Here is a 26340-nt window from a genome sequence, read left to right on the forward strand (position 1 = left end):
AGGGGTTTTCTGTTACTATCTACCATAAGTCTATATTCTCTAGCAAATAAATATTGGCAATTTTTTAGCAAAAGTTTCAAGTAATGCCATTGAAATAAAGATTAGCAAATAAATAAATACAGTTCCAGTTGCTTCAAGGTCAGATTTATCTGCAACTCCTTAAATAGGGCTCAAGCCATGTAGTCCTTGTGTATTGATGCTGAGATAGAAAGTATCTAATGTATTTTGTGCAACAGTGGTTACCCTGATCAAATCATGACTCACCATATATCACACAAGTTCATGAAACAAGTCTAAAGCTCCCACTTTTGGCCTAGTAATCTATCTAGTCTACCTCAGACTATCCGGACAGGGAAGATGACAATAATTAATGCAATCTCATGCTGCTACTTTGTAGTAAACCCATGAGCACGCACAGCACCTTTCTATTAAGCCAAAAAGATGTTCTGCCTTCCACACAAATGAGTGATATGGCAGATGAACTTTAGTGCTAGTGTAATGCCAAGTATGTGGATTACCTGTCCCAATGATTATTGGACTTTATCAAAAAACATATTCCACTGAATGTTTGCAGCAAGCAATGAGCTAACTGTTTTCAACCATGCTATGATGGCAAAATTCAGATCATATTGTACAAAAACAGGTGTGATCCTGCTATTGAATGACATTTACTAAATAATCCTAATTGTGCTAACAATTACACGAGAACCAAATTTAAGATTTTAAAGGCCTGATGTATGATTCATATTTGCACATTTTCTATTCGGACAATAGATGCAGCTTTATTAGTTGGGTCAGAATTAATTGTCCATTACTCAGTGCCTTTTTAAAAAATTTAATCATTGGGATTAGGGCGTCACTGGCTAGACCAGAATTTAGCTGGACAAGAATCTCTTTAGACAGCAGTTAAAAGTCAACCACATTAGTGTGGGTCTGGAGTTACATGTAGGCCAGACAAAGTAATGATGACAATTTCCTTCCTAAAGAACATTAGTGAACCAGATGAGTTTTTTCTGACAATGGTCATCATTAGACTCCTGATTCCACACTTTTATTGAATTCTGCCATGGTGGGATTCAATTTCAGGTCTCTGGGACATTCCCTGGGTCTCTGGATTAACAGTCCAGTGATAATACCACTAGGCCATTACATCCCACTAGAAGATTACATCCCACTAGAAGCTGCTTTCCTGAACTGCTACAGTCCATTTGTTTTTAAGTACAACCAAAATGCTTGTGGGTAATGAAATCCAGAAATTTTACCCAAAGATATTAAAGGAGTGGCAATATATTTCCAAATCAGGATGGTGAGTGGCTCAGACGGGAATTTGTAGATCCTGGTACTACCAATTACCTGCTACCCTTGCCCTTCCAGATGGAAGTGATCATAGATTGAAAGGTGCTGTCTAAGGAGCCTTGATGAATTTCTACAGTACATCTTGTAGATAGCGCGCATTACTGCTATTGTGTGTCAGTGGTAGAAGGAGTGAATGTATATGCATGTGCTGCCAAAACACATGCTGCTCTGTCTGGATGGTGCCAAGATCCTTGAGTGTTGGTAGAGCTGAACTTATCCAGGCAAGTGGGGAGTATTCTATCGCACTCCTCTCTTAAGCCTTGTAAATGATTTTTGGATTCAGGAGGTGAATTACTTCATAGAATCCCCACAGTGTGGAAACAGGCCATTTGGCACAAAAAGTCCACACCAACCCTTTGAAGAGCATCCCACTCAGACCCATCTCCCTGCCCTGTCCCTGTAACTGTGCATTTCCCACTGCTAACAACAAGATTCCCAGCTTCTGAACAGCTCTTGTCGCCATAGTATTTATGTAGCTAATCTAGTTCAGTAACATGTCAATTTAAACTCCAAGATATAGATAGTGGAGGATTCAGCAATGAGAATGCTGTTGAATTTCAAGGGGCAATTGTTGAAGTTACATTTGTTCACACTCAGGGCCTTGTTATTTTCAGGCAAAAATAATATGTCCACACATTCTTTCCCACTGCGGAAAGGGCTGTAAAGGTAGCCAATCCCTGCATTCCCATGGCAATGATCTGAGCAAACAAAGTCAACCTTCCTGACTTGAATGTAATCAGTTAACTGAGACAGTTAACAGTTCCTGCTGCATCTTCCTGCTAACCACAGGCTAAACAGCATGCTCATCACATGCATATTGGTTCCTTTCTAAATTTCTTTTTTTCTTGCATTTCAATCCTAAAGAGCACAAAACAAAAAGTGTCAATTTCATGTCTCTTTTTGCAACCTTCCAAACCCCAACCACTTCCATCAAGAAGGACAAGGGGAGCAGATATGTAGGAACACCACCGCCTGCAAGTTCCCCTCCAAGCTAATCACCATCTAGACTTGGAAATATATTGCTGTTCCTTCACTGTCACTGAGTCAACATCCTGGAATTCCCTCCCTAAGGGCAGAGTAGCACTATTTACATCACATGGACTGCAGCAGACCACCACCTTCTCAAAGGCAACTCAGGATGGGCAACAAATGTTGACCAGTCAGTGACACCCACATCCCACAAATAAATAAATAAAACAAGTTCTACACAACGGAGCAATTATTTATAGAAAAATACACAGTAATGAAATTCATTAGTTTCTACAAACTGATTGATTTTAAATCACCCCGTTTGTCAACTTCTGTACTTTTTAAACATTCTTGATTTCAGATTTACAAATGCCCTATTATAGAATACTTTACATTAAAAGGTACTTCTTCATACCTGCAGTCAGACACATTCACAAGAAGCAGATTGGAAAAAGTAACATAACCCAAGTCAAGAACTGCCTGCATGACTGGATGAAGGATGTAGAGATTTTTTTTTATCTCTTCTCGAGCTTTCACAAAACTCTCATGCCAAGGTTGAGAGAAGTCCATGCCACTAAACACAGAAATATTAAAGGTTCAGTGCACAAAAATAATACATGTTATGGAAAAACACCATAGCTACAAAACCCAGAGGGAAAAATCTCAACTCACACAAATTAATTTTCCTGGGTTTCCTTCACTATAAGCAATAAGATTCTGTGAGATGGGACTGGAAAGTTTGACTAGTAATCAGCTTCTGATCAAAAAAAATCAAGCCATGCACATATTTCAATAGCCTTACATATGCCCATATGAATGATTCCTGTTTATATGTAGCCAGATTTTAGCTGTTAAATGGATTTTTTAAGTGAGTTAAAATCAGGCATTGAGTAGGAATGGGTTGGACATGACTGCAGTAAACAACTGCAGGCTCATTTCTATTTCCAATCTTTAGATGAAAATTAAAGGCTTAATTTAAGATGCCAGAGCAAAGGTGTTTGGGTTATGCTTGGTTCATAAGGTGAGAGGCTGAATTTTACAGGCATCCATCCAGGTGCGTTTTCAGCAAAGGCTTATAAAATAAACAGTAGATTACGTAAAATAAACAGTAGCCTACTGCATCACACCACTTGGCCCACTTCCATAAAATGGTAGTCAAGCAGAGATACTGATTTCAGCCTGTCTTATCGCAAAAAAAATTAGTGAATAATTGAGCATGTCAAAAAGACTCTGTTCCAAACCTTTTGCTGCCCACACCATAAAACATTTGGTGTGGAATGACATGCTGGAGTTGAAAGGCTTTTTTTCACATCAACTAATTAAAAAAAACAAGAAGAAATGGGATATGTCCTTATACGCATTGGGGGCAAACCCCATTAAGGTGTTATAACCCTTTTTGTCACTTTCTGCCAGTCATCAAAATATACCCACACTTCCAGGCTCCTCAGTCCCATCCATCCAACAATGCTAACTTAACATTCTCTGAGATCCATGTTGGGTAATCATCCCTGACCTACTTGCATTCACAACTCAGATTGGCAGCAGCACACAAGAGTAGACTACCTAACACTAAGAGGTCCAACCCTCACCTCCTTAAGGCTGGCTGCAGTGTGTTATGATTACAGGGTGACCTTGTTTAACATTACTTGGTCTGGGACCAATACTTCTATAGGGGAGATGGTAAGCAAATCCAAAGGCCACCCTATAAAATTCAGCCTAATGTTTATAATATGACTTCTTGTTTTATTTTCAGTTAACATTTCATGAGACAAACAACAGAATCAACATAACTACTATCATAGAGAATGAGACTGAGTGTGTTTCTACAACCATGAGTTTGAAGAGTAAGAAGGTCATTAAGAAGAAGAAAAATGCCTGTCTTCAAGCCTATTATTGTTCAGTTGTTACTGCACAGCTGCATTTTCCAAAGAATAGACATTGCTGATGATGATTACAGGTTACCAGACTGCTTTTGTCACCACCACCTTTTCTCGTTATTGGCTCACTGAAAACTATCACTGATGCTTAGTAATAACTGCAATTTAATGATAGAAGTAGCTGCACTGATGCTTCAAAGTGTTGATGAGAGCAAACTATAATGTTATTATAGGAATGTAAGCAGTAGGAGCAGAAATAAGTTATTTGGCTCTTGCAGTCTACACCACCATTCAATAAGTGTGTGACTAACCTTCTATCTCAACACCAAATTCCTGCATTACCCTCACACCCCCTTAATTCACTTGGTATCCAAAAATCTCTTCACTTTTGTCTTGAATATTCTCTATGGCTGAGCATTCATAGCTGTCAGGGGTACAGAATTCCAAAAACCCAAAAACATCTGACTGAAGACATTTCACCTCACCCCAGTCCTAAACAGTTGACTCCTTATGCTCAGCCAACTTGTTATTTAAAACACAAGATATTCGAGCTTTGTTCTGTCAGTTAGTTGTAAGTGTTCACTTATTACTCTCTGTCTGCTCACCTTAGGAAAGAAAAAGGCAAATGACGCTTAACCACTACTTTCCATGGATAGAATGAAGACCTTACACCATACCAAAATTCTTACTTTCTGATTCTTATTTCCTAACAATGTAAAGAAAATCACCTAGAGGTTAGTTTTTGTTTGTTGTTAAATATAATTCAAGTCCAGGAATTTGGTGCTGAGAAAGAAGGGTAGCCACAATCTTATAGTTTAATGACAAGTGGATCTGTACTTTCTAATCCACTTAGACTGATAAATTGCTTAAAGTCCTTAAAATGTTGAGGTTAGAAGATAGGATGGAAGGTAGAATAATGCCAAATAATTTTAGCATCAGCACTTAACCAGTCTGCAAATCCTTCTTCCTATTAAGTCCATGAATGAGTTGAAAATTGGTGCATTAGTTTCTGAATTTAGGTTTTGTAATACGGTATATGTTAATAGATGTGGTTAACTTTGCTCCATGAAATTCATGATTATGCTCATGGTAGACAACCAACCACTTTTCCTGTCTCTGTAATGTAAAACCTCCATGCTTAATGGACTTCTCTATAAGGAAGAATATTCACATTTTTTTTTACAAATGCAGGCAAATAACTTAAATATTAACATTTTAAAAATCCAAAAGTATACATCTGCTTTAGTAGCAGACCATACTGGTTATACTTACGTGGGTTCCTGTGGAAGAGGTTCAGAGTCTTCATATTCAAGCCCTGTCACTTCTGGCTTTACAAGAACACTTTTCACTGAAGTACATAAATATTGACAACAAAGGTGATAACTTTCATTGTATATTCCAAGCTAATTTACTAAGTCTAAAATGAGCAAATATGCAAAAGGTGTGAAATTATTTGTTTTATTTTTCACTATAGAGATATTTGATAGTTTCACACAAATGAAAAATTTAGAATTGTTACATTGTTTAAGTACTATATTAAATTACATTGCCTCACATATAATGCAATGTAATGGAAACTAGAAACTCCCAGCTATAATGAAATGGAAATTCCTTCAGAAGAGATTAAAGCAAAGAAAAATAGGAAAACAATGCAAGTTTGAAATTTATTAAATTTTCTTTGTAGACACTGAATAGAACTATTAACAATCAAAACTTGTAAAAAGCTTAACTCAGGCATATAGTTATAGCGTTATTTGATTAGCATTTAGCATTTTAGTTTTCTCTGGACCTTTTCCTCAAAAAGTTAGGTTTTTTTGTTTCTTCTCATCTCTTCCAATGCCCTTCTAGCCAATGTTAATTTAGCAATATCTCTGCTGACTTAGCTATGTTTTCCCATGTATTCTTTCATATTAATGGAATGTATGAAGTTTCCCATACTGTAAAGATTAATGCAAAATACCTATTTAACTCCTCTGCCATCTTCTTGTTCCCCAGAACTGTCTCTTCAGATTAATTATCTACGAGGCTTTTGCCCATTTGGACCTCTCTTTTTTTATATATGTAAAGAAGCTCTTATTGTCAATTTTTTTATTCCTTGCTAGTTTGAGCTTGTACTTTATTTTCTCTGTCCTTAGTATCTTTTTAGTCCTTCTTTGCTGGATTCTGAGTTTATCTGAGTCTTCAGGGCTATCACTGACTTTGGCCTTCTTATATGTATTTTCTTTCAGCTTAATACTCTCCTTAACTTCCTTGATTAGCCATGATTAGTTTATCCCTCTGTTAGAATCTTACCACATATCAAGTTATTTGGTATTAACTGTTCTACCAGTCCATCCTCCATACTTACACCAGCACTACCCCCCACCTGTTCCTCCGTCACATCGATGACTGTATCCCCACGAGGAGGCTGAACAGTTCATCAACTTTACCAACACCTTCCACCCTGACCTTCACCTGGACCATCTCAGACACCTCCCTCCCCTTTTTGGACCTCTCCATCACCGCCTCCGGTGACCAACTAACCATAGACATCTACTTCAAGCCCACAGACTCCCACAGCTACTTGGACTACACTTCCTCCCACCCTACCTCCTGTAAAAATGCCATCCCTTATTTCCAATTCCTCTGCCTCCGCCACATCTGTTCCCAGGATGACCAATTCTACCTCAAAAAGTCCCAGATCGCCTCCTTCTTCCATGGTCACAACTTCCCTTCCCATGTGGTTGTTGATGCCCTTCAGCGTATCTCCTCTACTTCATGCACCACCACCCTTTAACCTTGCCCCTCCCAACGTAACAAAAACAGAAGCCCCGGTCCTCACCTTCCACCCCATCAACCACCGCACACATCGCATTATTCTCCACCACTCCCGCCACCTCCAAACAGACCCCACCACCAAAGATATATTTCTCTCCCTACCCCTATCAGCGTTCCAGAGAGACCACTTCCTCCACAACTCCCCCACCAGCCCACACCCCACTCTTGGCACCTTTCCCTGCCACTGCAAAACAGGCAAAACCTGTGCCCACACCACTCCCCTCATCTTCATCCAAGACCCCAAGGGATCCTTCCACATCCATCTGTGGAGTCTGTGGGCTTGAAGTAGATGTCTGTGGTTAGTTGGTCACCGGAGGCGGTGATGGAGAGGTCCAAAAAGGGGAGGGGGGTGTCCGAGATGGTCCAGGTGCAGGTCGGGGTGGAAGGTGTTGGTAAAATTGATGAACTGTTCAGCCTCCTCGTGGGATACAGTCATCGATGTGGCGGAGGAACAGGTGGGGCGTAGTGCTGGTGTAAGTATGGAGGATGGACTGGTAGAACAGTTAATACCAAATAACTTGATATGTGGTAAGATTCTAACAGAGGGATAAACTAATCATGGCTAATCAAGGAAGTTAAGGAGAGTATTAAGCTGAAAGAAAATACATATAAGAAGGCCAAAGTCAGTGATACAGAAATTTACCTGTACCTTTACCAATGTCATCTACTGCATCCATTACACTCGATGTAGTCTCCTCTACATCGAGGAGACAGGACGCCTTCTTGCGGATCATTTCAGAGAACATCTCTGGGAGTCCCGCACTCCACCAACCCCACCGCCATGTGGCTGAACACTTCAAAATCCCCTCCCACTCCGTCAATAACATGCAGGTCCTGAGCATCCTCCATGGCAAAACCATTACCACCTGACACCTGGGGGAAGAATGCCTCATATTCCGCCTTGGGACCCTGCAACCACCCAGGATAAATGTAGATTTCACTAGCTTCCTCATTTTACCTCCTCCCACATTATCCGAATCCCAAGCCTTCAACTCGGCACCACCCTCCAGACCTGTCCATCACTCCCCCCCCCAACCTATCACCTTCTCCCTCACTTTCTCAGCCACCTTCCCCCAACCCCACACCCTCTCCTATTTATCTCTCACCTCTGGCCCAAAAGCCACATTCTTGATGAAGGACTTATGCCTGAAATGTCAATTCTCCTGCTCCTTGGATACTGCCTGACCTGCTGTGCTTTCCCAGCAACACACTCTCAACTTCCAAGAGATTATGGACAGTTAATTGATTGGGCTAAAATCTTGACAGATGGAATATGATATGGGTAAATGTGAGGTTATGCACTTTAACAGCAATAATAGAAGAGTTGATGATGATTTAATGGAGAAAGACTGCAGAAAGATGCAGCACAAAGGGATTTGAGAGTCCTTATGCCTACATCACAAAAAGATAGCATACAAATTCAGCAGGCAATAAGGAAGGCAAATGGAATGTCAGCCTTTATTTCAAAGGGAATGGAGAATAAAAGTAGGGATTTGCTCAAAAAAGACAAGGCACTACTGAGACCACAACTGGAATACCGTGAATAATTTTGGGCCCCTAATCTAAAGAAAGGTATAATGGCATTGAAGTCAGTTCACAGAAGGTTCACTCAGTTGATACCAGGCATGAGAAGAGGTTAATTAGGTTGGGCCTGTACTCATTTGAGCTTAGAAGAATGAGAGGCATCCTTAGTGAAACATAGAAGATTATTAGAGGGGTTGACATGGTAGGTGAGAAGAGGGGTCTAGGACTAGAGGATGTAATCTCAGTTGCCCGTTGAAGATAGAGATTAAGGAGGATTTTTTTCTCAGAGGGTATTCAATCTGTGGAACTGTTTACTGCAGGTAGCTGTTGAGGTTGATTCATTTAGTATATTCAAGGGTGAGACAGATAGACTTTTTAATCAGTAAGGAAATCAAGGATTATGGGAATAAATCAGGAATTAGGAGTTGAAGATTATCAGATCAGCCATGATCTAATTGAATGGCAGAAAAGACTCAATTGCCAAATGAGGTACTTCTGCTTTTACATAATATGGTTTTATGGTCTAAAATGGCTCAATGTACAAGTGTGTATGACACCTGGAGACTACAGGGCTGACAGACAGTCAATTCAATATCAAATCAAAAATGGAAAGGAAAGTAAGAGGAAAGGGAGCAAAGATATCTGTTTGATTAAATGAGTGAGAAAAAAGACAAATGAAAAGAGAGAAAATACAAAATATTAAAATATTACATTTATTTAATCTCCCAAAATCATTCACAACATGAAGAAATGAGATTCTATATTTATTATTGATCACTTTCTTGGCAAGAAAGGTTATTTCCTAATTATTAATATTCTCAAAAGGGTGCATATGCTGTTAATGATTAGATTTTAATGCCCAGTACATGTACCACAGACAATGAACAAGCAAATGCAAGAACCTCATCTAAACTCAAGAGATGCCTTTTTCACAAGTCAATGGTGGAGTGGTACAAATTGTCAATGTGGCAATTCACAAAATATGGGCATCTTTTCCTCACTATGAGTTATGATCAATTTCTACATTAATAGTTGCACAGATTTTTCAGAATATTTAAAATTATTTACAAAGACTATGGAGACCAGAAACTGGCCATTTGGCCCAATCAATTCAAGTTGGCATTTGTGTTCTACTTCAGCGTTTTCCTGTCCTATCTGCATTATCCTTTATCGCCCTCATATACTTATCCAATTTCTCTTTGCCTCTGTACTATTTGTCTCATTGTTCACTCTCGTAGGAAATTCCATATTCTCACCATTTCTGTGTAAAAATGCTTCTTATAATTTCTTACTTTGATTTCTTGATGAGAATCCTATGCTGATAGACTCTACATTTGTTCTTCTACACAGGATTAAATATTATCTCTGTGCCTACTTTAAAACTTCATGTCTTTAAATGTATTAGATTACCTCTCAGTTTTCTCTTGTGAAGAGAACAGAGATAAAGGCCATTCACCCTTCTCTCATATCCATAACCTAGCTGTCTGATTTCATCCTTGAAAATTTATTTTTTACCCTCCAGTCCCTCTATACTCATAATATTGCATTATTTTGTTTGCCAACTGTAATACCTTTTAAATTAAAAAATAATCCACTAAACATTCATAAACATTCTTATTTTTAAGCAATGCACCAGCCCAATATATCTTCCTACACGAGTAAAGTCAGTTACAATAACAAATTTTCTCCCCTTAATGATTTTTTTGAAGATGGCAACCACTATTGGGGTACGCTTCATTGACACAGATGGACCTCCACTATCTCTTTCAAGTGGCCAACCTTCACTCAATAAGAAATTCATTTCAAACCATCAGTAAGCTGTATTTTCTATTATCTACAAAATTGAATAATTAAAAGATCTTCAGGATGAATAAAATTTTTGGGTTCAGTTTAGAATAAAAAATACATACCCAGAAATCTCTTCATGCTCTTTTCAAAATCTTCAACGACTTCTTCAAAGAGTTCATTTACAATTATCTCTCTCACCTTTCCTTCTCTCAGTGAGACAGGTACCAGAGTCAGAATAGAGTCTAGCCACTCCTTCTGGATTGGTACTACAGGACTACTCTCCACACAACGCTTCATGAACAGGTAATTTAACTGAAATTACATAAAACTCATTAGAAGGTATAATGAAATTTCAGCAAAGTAATTAAGCTGAAATTTAATTATTTAATTTTGTATTTCATCTTGCCATATAAAGTTAATTAATAACAGGGTGTGAGAAGGAATAGAATAAAAATATGAATTATTAATGGTTACAAGTGTTCACAAGAGTTATTGAGAAAATAATTCAGGATTCCAGTCTATCTGTGTCAATGTAGACATATCAAAATCACCCCAGTGCACTCCTGCAATATGTTTCTTATGCATTCGCTTTCCCAGACTTCCTGCTTTTCATTATATGAAGCATTAATGTCAGTTTTTGGATTCACATCAATGATACTTAACTCTAAATTAAAACAAAGAACTGAGGATGCTGGAGATCTGAAACAAACAAAAACAGAAATTGCTGGAGAAAGTTGTAAGGAAGAGTAACAGGACTAAAATTGTTAGCTCTATTGTCTCACAACAGATGCTGCAGACCTCATGACTCTCAGACTCCTAGAATTATTGCTCTCCTGCCATTTGACATGAAGATTTCAACAAGCTAGAAATTCCTTTTGATCAATATTGACAAAACCAAACCCAATCACGACCTTGCCATATACACCAAAGTGTGTTCTGCTTGGGCTGTTGTAACCTTTCAAATTGCATCCTTATCATAAGCCCAAAAGTTGTGTAATTGAAGTTTCTTGGTCCACCCATCTATTCACTTCCTCCCTCACATCTGATGTGCCACTGAAATGACTTTATTTTACCTTCAAAATATTATCAGCCTTGTTTTAAAGCCATCTCCATTAAGAATTTAAAACAGAAAATTTTGGTTTCTGTTTTAAAGTTATATTTTTTAGAATTGTTATCTTAATTGTTCAATGCTGATTGCTTCTGTTTGATTTCTTATTCTTTCCACTCCAGAATCAATTAGAATTCTTTCATCTTCTGGAATTCCTCTTCCAACATCTCAGATTTGTCATTGTTTCACTGTTTTTAAATGCCTTCAAAAGAATCTTCTTTTCAACTTTACTTATTAAATAATTGCTTGGTGGTACGAATTGTACCTATTGTTATAAAGAGATAAAAGTTGAAGATTTTCATCTTACACTCATCAGGACTACGATGGAAGAAAGAGCTTGAAATAAAAGATACCACTGTATGCAGCATGAAAAGAGGGTGCTGACTTGTTGGATTTTCATTGGCATGGAACAATCAACTGTCAGTCTTAGTTCTCAGACCAGGTGGGTCAATTACTCAGTGTTGTCATGGGAATGCAGCAAAGATTGACTATCTCTGTGATCTCTGTGATCATGTTTATCCTTCTAATGAAAAAGATAAAAGGTATGTGGACTGGGCATCATTCACGGCCAAAGTAATGGGCATAGCCCTTTCATGTGTTTGCATGATATATAGCAAGTGAAGATTTGATCAGGGTAACCATCATCATGGAGGATAGATCTTATATGCCTTACCTTAGCATTGAATGGTGAGAGGCAGCCCAGTCTACCTCAGACTACCCTGAAAAGGGAAGATATTTCAAATAGTTGAACAGCAGGTGAGCCTCACAGTGCTACCTTATAGCAAAGCCACAAGTTATTCTCTTCACAAACAGTATGCTATCATTAAGCCAACAAGAACGAGTAATGTGGAGTATGAGCTTTAGTGCCAGTGTGATGCCAAGTACATAGGCTATTTGAGCCAACAATTGGCAGATCATATCAAGCAACACGTCCCATTGAACATTCACAGCAGATTTTGCTCAACTTGGCTCTGCTTGTAACTCACAGAACACCATGTCCAATATTAGACAGCACTTATTAAATAAACCAGAGTATGCTAAGAATTACACCACAAGTCAATTTATGATGATCAGTCGGACTCACAGTGAAAAAAAGCATTAGAAATTACATATATTAACACACAGAAAAATGTGTTATGTAGACAAAAGGAACTTGGACCTGCATTGCATCTTTGTCATCAGGGAAAAAGGGGTCATGGAGACTACAAATCTCTGCACTCCTTTAGGGACTGGCATAGTGATACTGTAACTGGACTAGTAATCCAGAGACTCAAAATGTTTGGGGACTCTAGATTTGAATCTGGCAAATGGTAGAATGTGAATACAATAAGATCCAAGATTAAAAGTTGAACAATGACCATGAAATGATTGTTGAGTGTCGTAAAAACTCATCTGGTTCACAAATATCCTTTCAGGAGCAACATCTGGATTCCTTAACTGGTCTAGCTTACACGTGAGTCCAGACCCAATGTTGACTCTGAATTGCCTTCTGAAATTGCTAGTAAGATACTTAATTGTATTAAACCACCACAAAGCCTCAAAAAAGGACTGAAACCATACAGAGCACCTGGTACAAAGCTAGGCATTGAAAACAACAATGACAAATTTAATACTTCCAACCTGACAAAGTCCTTCTTAGCAACATCTAGACGTTAGTACCAAAATTCTGAGAGCTGTCGCAAAAGCTAGTTAAGCAACAGCCTGACATAGGCATACTTGCAAAATGTCCCAGACAAAACCTGACCATCCCTGGGTATGCCCTGTCACTCCAGAGGGTAAACCCAGCAGAGGTGCCAGAACTGTGAAATACAGTTAAGAGGGTGTTGCCCTTGGAATTGTCTACAATGAATCAGACCCTATGAAGTTTCATGTCATCAGGTCAAAAATATTAAAGGAAACATTCTTCTGATTACCATATTTCGTATCTGCTGGGCTGGTGAAACAGTATTCCTCCATTTTGAACATTATCTGGAGGAGGCACGAAGGGTGGCAAAGACACAAAGTGTACTCAAGATCAGGGACTTCAATGTTCATCATGAAAACAGGTTCCACAGCACCATTGCTGACCAAGCTGGTCAAGTCTTGAAGGACATAGCTATTAGGCTGGATCTACAGCGGGCCGTGAGTGAACCAGTAAGGAAAAACATACTTCATCTCATCCTCATCAATCTGCTACACAGATGCATCTGACTATGACAGTATTAGTAGGAGTGACCACTTCATAATCCTCGTGAAGATGAAATCCCATCTTCAGTCTGAGGATGTTCTCTATCATGTTGTGTAAAACTATCAGCATGCTAGAGGAAACAAATTTTGAACAGATTTAGTAAATGACAAGACTGGAATCCATGAAGCTCTGTGGGACATCAGCAACGGCAGAATTGTGGTCAAACACAATCTATAATCTTATGACTCAGCATGTCTCCCAATCTGCCATTACCATTCAGCCTTGTTCAATGAACAGTGTAGGAGAACAGGTCAGTTGCTGCATCACACATAACTATAAAGATACATCAAAGGACAATTTGGATGACAAACAGTGCTAGGAAAATCCACAACCAAAGAATTAGATCTAAAGTCTACAATCCTGCCTTTGCAGTTGTGACCAGTGATGGGCAATTAAACAACTAACTGGAGGAAGGGGGGTTCACAAATATCCCCTTCCCCAATTATGGCAGAGCCCAGCACATCAGTGAAAAAGGTAAAGCTGAAGCATTTGTAACATCTAATTCAGATAGAAGTGACAGGTGAGTGATTCATCTCAGCCTCTAGCATACGTGCCCATCATCACAAATGCCAGTTGTCAGCCAATTCAATTAATGCCACATGATATCAAGAAATGATTGAAGGAATTGGGAAATTTTCATGTCATGTACACAGAAAGCAGGACAAGTCCAAGCCCAACTAATTACCAATTCATCAGTCAATGATCATCAAGAGTTAATAGTTAGGTGGGGTTGTAAACTGCTACCAACCAGCACTTTCTTAGGAATAAACTGCTCACTAATGCTCAGGTTGGGTTCTACCAGGGCCACTCAACTTCTAACCTCATGACAGCCTTGGTTCAAATACTGAAAAAAATAACTGAATTTCAGTGCTGAGGTGAGAGTGACTGCTTTTGACATTTGACTGATTGTGACATCAAGGAACCCTAGAAAAACTGAAGTTTGTGGAAATCAGGGCAATTCTTTGCTGATTAGAGTCATACCTATCCCAGAGGAAGGTGGTAGTGGTTTATGGAGGTGAATCAATTGAGCTACATCTCTGCAGGTGTTTCTGAGGTTAGAGTTCTCGGGCCAACCATCTTCAGCTGCTTCAACACCTTCCATCGAAAGATCAGAAGTGGGGATGTTCACCGATGTTTGCACATTATCTACATTACATCTAAGATTTTGTAACTTGGTTCCTTTGTACCTAAGATGGTATTGGGCATGGTGACTTTGCAAACTTTTCATTGTATTCCTGTATCCCTGTACTCATGTACATGGGATAATAAAATCTAACATTCAGCAACATTTACAATTCTCAGACATTGAAGGAGTCATAATCAAATGCAGGAAGACTTGGACAATATCCAAGTGTGGGCTGATAAATGGCAAAGAACATTCACACCATTCAATCACCATGATAATGACCATCTCCAACAAGACAGATATAGCCATCACCCTTTGACATTCAATGACATTACTACCAACATCCTGGGGGTTACTATAGAACAGAAACTGAACTGGACTGTACCCTCAAGAAGAATTCAGAGGCTAGGAATCCTTCAACAAATAACTCACAAAGCCTGACTCCCAAAGCCTAACCACCATTTACAAGGCCAAGTCAGAAGTGTGATGGAATTTTCCCCACCTGCTCAAACAACACTCAAGACGCTTGATACCATCCAGGACAAAGTAGTCTGCTTAATTGGCACCACATCCACAACATTTTCTCCTATAAGCTATGCTTAGCAGCAACACTGTGTAGGAAATGCATGTAGAAATTCCCAAAAGCTCCTTAGACAACACCTGCTGATGACCACTACCAACTAGAAGAACAAGAGTGGCAGATGCAAGGGAACACCACCATCTGCAAGTTTCCTTCTGAGCCATTCACTATCCCAACTTGGAAATATGTTGTTATCGCTTCAATGACATCCTGGAAATCGCTCCCTCACAGTGGGAGCACCTACATCAAATTGACTGCAGCGATACAAGAAGACAGCTTTGTGCCACCTTCTCAAGGGCAACGATGGATTGGCAATCCCACAAATGACTTTTTTAAAAATTACATGACAACATCCTAATCAATTCAGGTCTATTTTCCTGGTCTGAGAACCACGATTGACAGTTGGGTATCCTGTTGTGTCTCCATGCCAGTGATATCCCAATCAATCAGCACCCTTTTCTCTTGTAGTATATGTTGGCATCCCTTTTTTCCATGTCTAGCTGTTGCATCCTGATCCTGATAACTACAAGATGAAAAGCTTCAATTTCTTGTTTATTTTAAGCAATCTTTAAATTTTGTTTTCACTCTTTGTCTTACTTGTCCTGTTCACAGTAAGTTACGAATGAAAACATTGAACAAGCTCCTGCACAGATCTTTGCAAGATACTAGCCACATCAATACCCAAAAAAAAATCATAGATCATATATATTTTAAAATGTCAGCCTGCATTGTCCAATTTGCTAGTTACTTTCCAAATATGGCTAGATGGCAACCCAGATGATTAGTGACTGGTAAATCAACAATAGACTCTGATATCTGGTTGGCATGGATGAGTTGGATCAAAGGGTCTGTTTCCATGCTGTACAATTCTATGACTCTATAATACTCACATCTGTAGTGTATAATTGCAAACTTTAACTTTCTGAGCATTTGTTGCTAATATGATAAGATGAAAAGTAAAGTGTGATCATATTTTTGATCTCTGTAGCTCTTCATTTCTTAGGTTATTCCTTATTGGCTATCTACTAAAATTGTAATACAATTGAAAATGACAACTTCACCATCATGAACACATTAGCAACACAGTACAGAGAGTGTGATTATGTTAGCCAATTGGAATAACTGCTTCAGGCCAACAGAAGAAAATAGATCCAATTCCTGCAGGGCACAACGTGGCAATAGGCAATCAACAAACTACCACTTTCTTGATGGAGAGCAAAGGAAGTTTCTTTTTCAATTCATGCACGGAATATGGGATTAATTAGCACTGCTGCCTCACAGCGCCAGAGACCTGGGTTCAATTCCCGCCTCAGGTGACTGACTGTGTGGAGTTTGCACGTTCTCCCCGTGTCTGCGTGGGTTTCCTCCGGGTGCTCCGGTTTCCTCCCACAGTCCAAAGATGTGCAGGTCAGGTGAATTGGCCATGCTAAATTGCCCATAGTGTTAGGTAAGGGGGAGATGTAGGGGTATGGGTGGGTTGCGCTTCAGTGGGGCGGTGTGGACTTGTTGGGCCGAATGGCCTGTTTCCACACTGTAAGCAATCTAATCTAATTAGCTGGGCCAAAAACTGTTGCCTGTTACCTTGAGGAAGGCATTGCATTTGTATTAATATTAAATTTGATGATGGCAAAATATCAATTTTGATGGCTTAGATGAAAGATTAGAAGCTGCATTGTACTGTAACTAATAAATTCACAATATAATTACAAACTTTGATGAAAGAAAGACTGTAAGGTTGCACAATGAATTATGATAAATGTGTGTTAAGTAATCATACAAATACAAAAATATGTATCTACGTCTTAGAAAGGCATTTTACATCTACAGCAGTGTAACGTAGCCATGCCTATGACTAGTCTGTGATGCTTATTGGGCAACACTAGATGAGACATTATTGTTGTAACCATTGGAACCAAACTATTTTGTTTAATTTTCACATTGTTTCATTTCAGAAGCAACACTTTTTGATCAAAATCAGAACTTACCCTTTTCTGCTTTGCCTCACTGTTCATCTGCAAGTTAGAGAAATATCAGACATATGTATGACATTTCAATAATTCTTTAATACTTTCAACATCAACAGATATATGCAAAACTGAATAGAATTAACTATATATTATTGACTATATCACAACATAAAAGACATCTACATCTATCCACTTATACCTACAGTATTTTTGTCATACTTGGCCAAAATGCCAAGTATTTCTTTCCCTTTTTTTTCCTATCAGCAATTGCAATTGCTAATGACCAAAACAAGACGTTAACTTGGATGTTTTTAAAATGAAAAACATAAAATTTAGATTAGAGATGCCAATGTATGCATTAAATTCATTTTGTGTCTTTCAGTACCTCTAGTATTTTTAAAAGATTGTATTTATATGGCACTTCTCAAGTTCACAGAACACCCCAAAGCACAAGACAGACAATTAAGTACTTTTAATGTGCAGTGACTGTTATAATGTCAGACACACAGATCTGCACACAGCAAGCTCTAACAAATTTGATTAAAAGATAACTATTAGGTATATCACAAATGAAAACTTCCCTGTAATTCTCGGCAATAATGGCATGGAACATTATACATATATGCTGACACTAGCACCCTTTGGTACTGCACTGGAGTGTGAGCCTGGAGCATACCACTGGTTTGGAACTTTACAATACAATCATGCTATGGATTTGTTCAAACCCCCTCAAAATATATTAAAAAGATAGCCTACATCCCAATTTTTTTCTTATTTGTAAAGGCAGGTTTAAGGCATTCTGTTCCGGATGCAATTTGATTGGTCAGTCCACCAGCCTTGAAGGAAAACGTGTTTTATTTTTACATTATAGTTAAAATTAAAACAAAAGAAAGAAGAATCAGAATAGCTTAAATCTATTGAAAACGTTCGCAAAATAACAGAGTATTTAGCTACTAAATAGCAACTCTTCCAATATAGTAACATCCCATAAACACACCCTTGGTGAAAACAAGTTCAGTAAAATTGATTGTCTCACATGCAATTCTAGCAACCATAAGAGAACCTAAGCATTTAGCTGTAACAGAGAGAGGAATAACAGCTTCTACATCCAGCTTCAAAACGTCAGCAACTACCGAATGCTAAAACCCCTTCATGCTACTTCTATGGTTCCAACGCTAAAAAAAAGCTTGCTGGGCTCAGAGCAGTCAGCTCAACTCCAAGTTTACAACACTTGCATTCAAAGGAAACATGGTTAGAGACATGATAGAACAAGTTCTTAAAGCCACATCTCGTAACAATCTTCTAACTCAGGGGCAAGAATGCTATTAAGAGTGCATTGGTTTCTCACAGCCTAGGTTTAGACATGAGTTTTTGCCCAGAGTTGTGATACTTTGCATGGAATTTAAATCCTTCGGTCTGAGCAGATACGGTAAATGAGCTAAGTTGTCTCCAGTCCCTTTATACTCTACCTGTGAGACCAAAGAACATTTAAAGAGACTGTCCACATGAAAGAATCACTCTTGCACTAAATAAAAGGGAATGTTAGCAGAGTGTACCTAGTTTTTAAGTTGTAAAATATGAGAAATGTTGCCTAAGATTTCTGCATGGTTTCTGCCCAATGAAACACAATGAAATCTAGGTGAAAAGATATATAATAGTGTGAAAGATTTTGGAATTTTAGGCTTACGTGATTTATGTTCATAACTTTGAAATATGACAACCCCGTGTGCTGAGGTTTTTGCAATTAATGATATACTTTCAAAACTCCCTTCACCACAAGCAGTCTCTAGACACAAATCTGGCCATGCTCACAAGGTTAGAATAATGAGTCTTCATTGATGACGTGACCATCACATTGAAATTAGACTTTTGAACTGAAGGGCATCCTGTTTATTGTAATCCATCAATATTACCCTGAGTCAGGTTAAATGAGTTAGCAAACTGATTTGATGTACTGAAATCAATTGAAAACCAGCAGCATTAATGCAGTCATTTTTGAAGACTTTTATCTACATACAATAAATACTCACTGTTGAAGGCCACTGAGGTTCAGGAGGAATAGGATCCTGTATCTCAAGTTCATGCATTGTTTCTTCATAAATCCGACGTGCATCATTAATCCTAAAAATATTAAAGCCAATTAAAAATTATAGGTGAAGCCTACAAGAAATTAGCCTGTTTTTGTTAGTTGTTTTTGGTGAATTAAATGGAAAAATTTAGCTCCACAACATGTAGCACATCTTCTCCCGCCAGGGCACCATATTTAAAAGAACGTTGCACACACAATCAAACCCTATGACTCCACAGCTGCCCTGCAGAATCCCTGTGAATTCTCCTCGATATGGCAGATAGGGGTAAGTAGGCATCTTGCTTTGCAGACAGGGATTTGGAATTCCAGGTGAATAAGGTAGTGCAGGGGAGGGCAGTCCTCTTCCCCTCCCCTCTTTGTGCTAGCCTGGTTCAAGATTACCATCTGGGCCGGATAGAATGTCCAGCCATGTTGAAAGAAGGTCACTGACACTTTCCACTCCACCAGGATAAGTACCACTACATTCTCTCTGTTATCACATACTCACTCTGCTTCTGCTACTGCAACTACTTCATGTCAAGGCTCATGGTTTACCATTCTCATTATTGAATGTAACCTTTTCGCTCGCACACTCTTATCCATCCTAACCACCAGCACTACTAAGGTTGCTTGGTATCTGCACTCCCTACTCATTCATTTGGAAGACTTTGCCATCTTTCCTTCATCTCATTCCACCTCTCTGTTTCTCTCATTATAGGATATAACAGCCCATTATAGAGCACAAAGATTGGTGGGCACTTGACAGTCAGCTCCTCATCCTCTATTTTCGCCCTCACCAGCAAGGACCTAGACCAGTCCTATTGAGACAGTGAAATATCCATGTCCCAGCAACCAATAAAGAAGCTTGTCTGTCGCTTTATTGCTTCCCTTACCTCACTGTGAATGGTTTCTTAACATCCCAGAACTTCTACTTCTTTATCACATTCTCCTTTTTGTCTCGTGCAGGCATGAGCAGTATCAGCATGGTCTCTGCAGGCAAGGGAATAGCCCTGAAAGATATTCCCTTCTCTACCTCTGAGGAAGAAAGTATGGATGCCTAAAAGGCCAGCTAATGCTAGCCCACCAGCTCAGATCCTGGTGGACATCTTAGCTAGATTATTGTCAGGAGCAATTGCCGGTGAGCACATCACCATTATGTTTCTGCAGCTGACTGAGGAAGAAATGCCTCATGTCACTTACACTCAGAAGATTGCCAGAGTCCAATATCCCTTTTCCATCAATGATCTTTGTTCTCTTTACTGATGTATTGAGTTGGCCTTCTTTCAGAATTGCTATTCCCATTGCATCCCTGCATGCTGCTTCCAAACCACACAATTAACTTGCCCAGCTTCCTTCTTCCCTGACAATCCATCCTTGACTTTTAATAGACGGACTACCAGGTCTGACTGTGTTTCACCCTCGTGAGTGACCTAAATGAATAGCTCTAAACAATGAGTCACCAGACACCTGATTGATGTCTCTACAGCTTCCTGACTGACTTCCCATGACTCCCAGACTGGTTGCATTTGACCCATTGAGATGAGCATGGCCTGTTCTCCCTGGATTTTAGAGGTACAGCCCCTCTGACTATGATTGCCTCAAGCAGTTAACTGACTGTGCCCAACCCTTTGCACTGGTAATGAAGGCTGTACTTGGTTTACAATGCTGGGAACCACTGACTGAAGGGTATCTCCCTCGACTTGACCGACGTCTCTCTCTCTCAGATTTTGAAACTTAGCTGTTTGCTTGAAGCACATGCAGTGTGTTTGGTGTGCACATGGCTGGCATATAATGCATGCAAGATTGGCTAGCACTATGCTGTATAGGAAGATGCCTGGTTCTATGGATGGGGTTATGTGTGGTTCCTGCGTAAGAAATATGCCCTATGATGGTGGTGCCAGTTGTCCATGATAGAGGTCTGATGGAGCAAATATGAGTTGGAGTTGCCAGGTAACTGCACTGAAATTCATTGTCTAGTTTCTGTGAGAGAGTAGGAGGATGGAGTACTGCATGTTCATAAGATAACATTAAGTAATCATGTTAATGCACGTTATGCATGCAAATAAGTCTTTCCTTGCTCACTAGCAAGAAACCAGTCTTGCCATACAACAATTGGTTAGAAAATGTGGTGTTGCGATCGCAATAAGATGCTCTTCACTGGCTAGCTCATGTGTTTTTCCCAACTTTTCCCATGGCTCATGTCATTCAAAGGCTGAGAAGATTCCATCCTAAGCCTTTGATGATAATATCTTCTTTGTACAATATAGGCACAACAATATGTTTAACTCCACAATCATCATGAAAGGATCTTTTGATGAATCATTAGAACATGTGAAAATAAGGAATAGGAGTGGGAGTCGACAGCACAGCTTTATCATTCAATATGATCCTGTCTGATCTTTAGCTTGAATTCCACTTTCCCACACTCTCCATATCTCTCGATATGCTAAGACCAAAACTTAGCAAGTTTTGAGAAGATTTATAGCTCAGGTTGAGGTTCTGGATGTAGGTTTGCTCGCTGAGCTGAAAGGTTCAATTCCAGGCGTTTCGTCACCCTACTAGGTAACATCTTCAGTGGACTTGCGGGCAAAGCACTGCTGATAATTCCTGCTTTCTATATATAGGTTTGGGTGGGTGATGCCATTCCCTGTGGTGATTCATTTCCTGTTCTTTTTCTCAGGGGGTGGTAGATGGGGACTAACTCGATGTGTTTGTTGATAGAGTTCCGGTTGGAATGCCATGCTTCTAGGAATTCTCATGCATGTCTCTGTTTGGCTTGTCCGAGGGTGGATGTGTTGTCCCAGTCAAAGTGGTGTCCTTTCTTATCTGTATGTACGGATACTAGTGAGAGAGGGTCATGTCGTTTTGTGGCTAGTTGATGTTCATGTATCCTGGTGACTAGATTTCTGCCTGCTTGTCCATTGTAGTGTTTGTTACAGTTCTTGCACGGTATTTTGTGAAAGACATTAGTTTTGCTTGTTGTCTGTATAGGGTCTCTCAAGTTCATTTGCTGATCTTTTAGTGTGTTGGTGGGTTTGTGGGCTACCATGGTGCCAAGGGGTCTGAGTAGTCATTTCTGAGATGTCTTTGATGCAGGGGAGAGTGACTAGCATTTCTGGATGCGTTTTGTCTGCTTGTTTGGGTTTGTTGCTGATAAATTGGCGGTCAGTGTTCATTGGGTACCCATTCTTTTTGAATACATGGTATAGGTGATTTTCCTCGGCTCTGCCTAGTTCCTCTGTGCTGCAGTGTGTTTTGGCTTGTTGAAATAGTGTTCTGATGCAGATTCGTTTGTGGATGTTGGGATGATTGCTTCTGTAGTTCAATATTTGGACCGTGTGTGTTATTTTCCTGTAGATGCTGGTTTGAAGTTCCCCATTGGCAGTTTGTTATTGTTTTCCTCCTCTTTAGTGAATTTTATGCCAGGAAGGGTATTATTGATGGTCTTGAAGGTTTCCTCTAATTTGTTTTGTTTAGTGATGACAAAGGTGTCATCCACGTAGTGGACCCAAAGTTTGGGTTGAATGGTTGGCAGAGCTGTTTGTTTGAGTTTCTGCATTACTGCCTCTGCTAAGAACCCTGATATCGGAGACCAAAACTTGATTTATATCAGCCTTAAATATATTCAATGATCCAGTATCCACAAAATCCTTTCAGGCAGAGAATTCTAAGTATTCATATTCTTAAGAGTGAAAACATTTCTCATCTCTGACCTAAATAACCATCAAGTACACATGGAATTAAAATTGAAATTGAAATCTAAATCTACTTATCTTGAGACTGTGCCCTCATGTTCTGTAATCAGAAGAAATAAACTTGCAGTCATAACTATCCTAGCAAGCCTCTTCAATTAGAATCATCTTTTATTCTTTTAAACTCAAGAGAAAGAAACCTAATTTACTCACCCACACCAGCAAAAGTCTGTCTCATCCCAGGGATCAAACTAGGGAACTACTGCTGCACTGCATCCAACTCACATATATTCTTCTTTAAAATTGAATAGAATATTCCAGATGTGATCTCACCAAGGCCCTGTACAACTGTAGCAAGACTTCTTTATTCTTGTATATCAAAACCTTTGCAAAAAAAGCAAATGTGCCATTTGCCTTCCTAATTGCTTACTTTACTGCATGCTAACTTTCTGTGTTACTTGCATGCAGAGACCCAGGTCCCTCTGAACAACATTACAAATTTCAAAACTTTCAAAAAATATTCTGCTTTTCTATTCGTATAACTAAAATGAATAAGCTCAAATCTCCACACATTATGTCAACTGCCCCTTTGTTGCCTACTTCCTTAACCTGTGTATACCTCAATGCAGCCTCTTTGTGTCCTTGCCATACCTAGTGTTGTATTATCAGAAAACTTGGATATATTATTCTATTTTAATGTCTAAATCACAAATATAGCTTACAAATAGGCAGATCATGTGAATAAAGCCCTATTACAATTATAATAAAATGTTGAATTATGCATCATAAACAAGCTATATATACAAGATAAGGTTAGAAGCCTTTTTATCATTTAATGTTAATTTAAAATTAGTGAAGGCAAAATTCCAGTTTGATGGAAATGCAAATAGCAATAACCACTGGAAAGGAAAATCATGTGGCATATAGTAAAATGATCAATACCTCTCACCCATTTTACTTCCCATATGAAACATCAATATCGTCTCCAACTATATTAGACAGAAGGGTTAATCTGTGAATGCTGAAATTGAGAAAACTACTTGGTTCCAAAGGATAGTCTTATCTAACAAATGCCACATTTTCAAAAATCCAACTTACATAATTTTGCTAAGTAGCTGCTCCTGGTACTTATACCAACTATAACTCATGAGTTTGCTTGTAGCAAATTCATTATTCAGTACTGATTCAGGTGTAGGAAGTATAGGAGGCAGTCGAATTCGAACCTTGTCAGATTCAGGTGCACAGGTACTTTTCTTTGTCGCCTTCATCTAAATTAATGAAAAAAGTAAGGAAAATGTAATTATTGCCAAAAATCGCTTCAATATGATTTTCACAATTAATGGAAAGACACACTTGAATTTATGTCTTGAACTCATGAACTCTCAAAGAGTATGGTATTCAATTAAGTATTTTTGAAATGTAGTCAGTGTTATAATGTAGGGAATGCAGCAGCCAATTTTCACGCAGCAAGCTTTTATACACAGCAATGTGTTGATGCTTAGATAATCTGTTTTCAGTAATCTGTTCTCTAGATAAAAAAAATGCCATGGGTCTATTATCAGCGGCACGGTGGCTCAGTGGTTAGCACTGCTGCCTCACAGTGCCAGTGAGCCGGGTTCAATTCCCACCTCGGACAACTGTTTGTGTGGAGTTTGCACATTCTCCCCATGTCTGTGTGGGTTTCCTCTGGGTGCTCTGGTTTCCTCCCACAGTCCAAAGATGTGCAGGTTAGGTGAATTGGCCATGCTAAATTGCCCATAGTGTTAGGTGCAGGGGTAAATGTAGGGGAATGCGTCTGGGTGGGTTGCTCATCAGAGGGTCGGTGTGGACTTGTTGGGCTGAAGGGCCTGTTTCCACACTAGGGAATCTAGTCTAAAAATCACTGAAAGAGCATAATGGGCTTTGTTTAGCATCTGATCCACAAGGCAGTATCTCACACAGTGTAATACATCTTCAGAGTATCAACTAGACCTTTGTGCTCAGTGTTTTGGAATGAGACTTGGACCTACATCCTTCTAACTCTGAGGAACCAAAGATGACATAGTTAAGTAATGCAGATTTAAAGAATATGAAGATAACTTCCAAACTTGGCTCAGGATACAAACAAATGGCAGTGGATGGCGCTTTCTGCTCCATGTTCCTTTTCAATTATTTTAATGAAAGGAAAAATTAGATTGACATGTTTCTCATTTTACAGGTCCTATTTATTTTCTGGACATTAACATCCACCAACATTCTAACCTACTATGGCCCTCAAATCACATCTTTGTCTGGTTTCTCTGCAATTACCTCTCCTGCCTTTTCTAAGTTCAAGTTGCCCATGACACCTACATCATTTTGAAGGAAGGTTATGCTTCAGTTATCCAGGGCATTAAAAAGTCTACATTTGGAGAACCATGTACAGGATTGGTCGCCATATTTATGAAAGAATGTCAATGCAATGGGGGTAGTTCATATAAGATTTAATAGACTAATACTTTTAACTTGGGTAGGTTGTCTTATGAAAAAATATTGTACAGGCTATGCTTGATTTCACTGAAATTTAGGGGAGTTATAGGTGACTTGATTGAAACATTAAAATCCTGAGGACTCTTGATAGGGTAAATGCAGTAAAATCTAAAGCTAGAAGCCGCTGTTTAAAATAAGGGATTTTCTATTTAAAACAGAGTTGAAGAGATTTATTTCTCACAGAAGATCTTTGGACCTCTCCTCCCCAAAAGATGGAGGAAGCAGACAGAGTTTTTGATATTTTTAAGGCAGAGAACATAATTCTAAAATGAAAAGTTAATGATTAAAAAGTAATATGGAGTAATCAGATTAACCATGATCTTATTGAACGGCAAAGTAGGGGTTGAGTGATCTACTTCTGCTCCGAACTCCTATATTTGCAAATACATATACTCATATCATGCTCTCTAAAACCTATTTCAATTTCTGCTCTAGGTTCTCATGCTATTTAATATTGATACTGTTTCCTCCCCTCCTTCAGTACTGTACCCTTATCTTTCAAATTTGCCATCAGCAACTCAACCTTAAAGAACTCATTCCTGATCCCTTTATCTTGACAAATTGTCACACCATCTCAACTTCGATTTCCTTTGCAAAGTTCTGATTTTGCCTTGTAGATCTGTCCTCATCTTTCCTACAACTTAATATTTGAACCTTTACAATCACATTTCCACTCCAGCCACAAAACTGGACCCCATTTCTTCTTCATGTTACACCTCCTAGCTCATAAACT

The 26340-nt window shown here is 39.0% G+C and overlaps 1 protein-coding gene across 1 annotated transcript in view; it reads right to left on the bottom strand.

The window, feature by feature from the left end:
* dnah12 (dynein, axonemal, heavy chain 12) overlaps positions 1-26340 on the bottom strand; it is a 278731-nt gene that overhangs the window by 247290 nt on the left and 5101 nt on the right. Inside the window, exons 2-7 of the mRNA XM_072582341.1 lie at positions 24198-24367; positions 19370-19460; positions 17358-17384; positions 10454-10643; positions 5475-5550; positions 2741-2899 (exon numbers count right to left, since the gene is read on the bottom strand). Coding sequence (XP_072438442.1) covers positions 2741-2899; positions 5475-5550; positions 10454-10643; positions 17358-17384; positions 19370-19460; positions 24198-24367 — 713 coding nt within the window. The remainder of the gene's footprint in view (positions 1-2740; positions 2900-5474; positions 5551-10453; positions 10644-17357; positions 17385-19369; positions 19461-24197; positions 24368-26340) is intronic.

This window comes from Chiloscyllium punctatum, chromosome 12, assembly GCF_047496795.1.
Source record: "Chiloscyllium punctatum isolate Juve2018m chromosome 12, sChiPun1.3, whole genome shotgun sequence".
In the NCBI taxonomy this organism is placed as follows: Eukaryota; Metazoa; Chordata; class Chondrichthyes; order Orectolobiformes; family Hemiscylliidae; genus Chiloscyllium; species Chiloscyllium punctatum.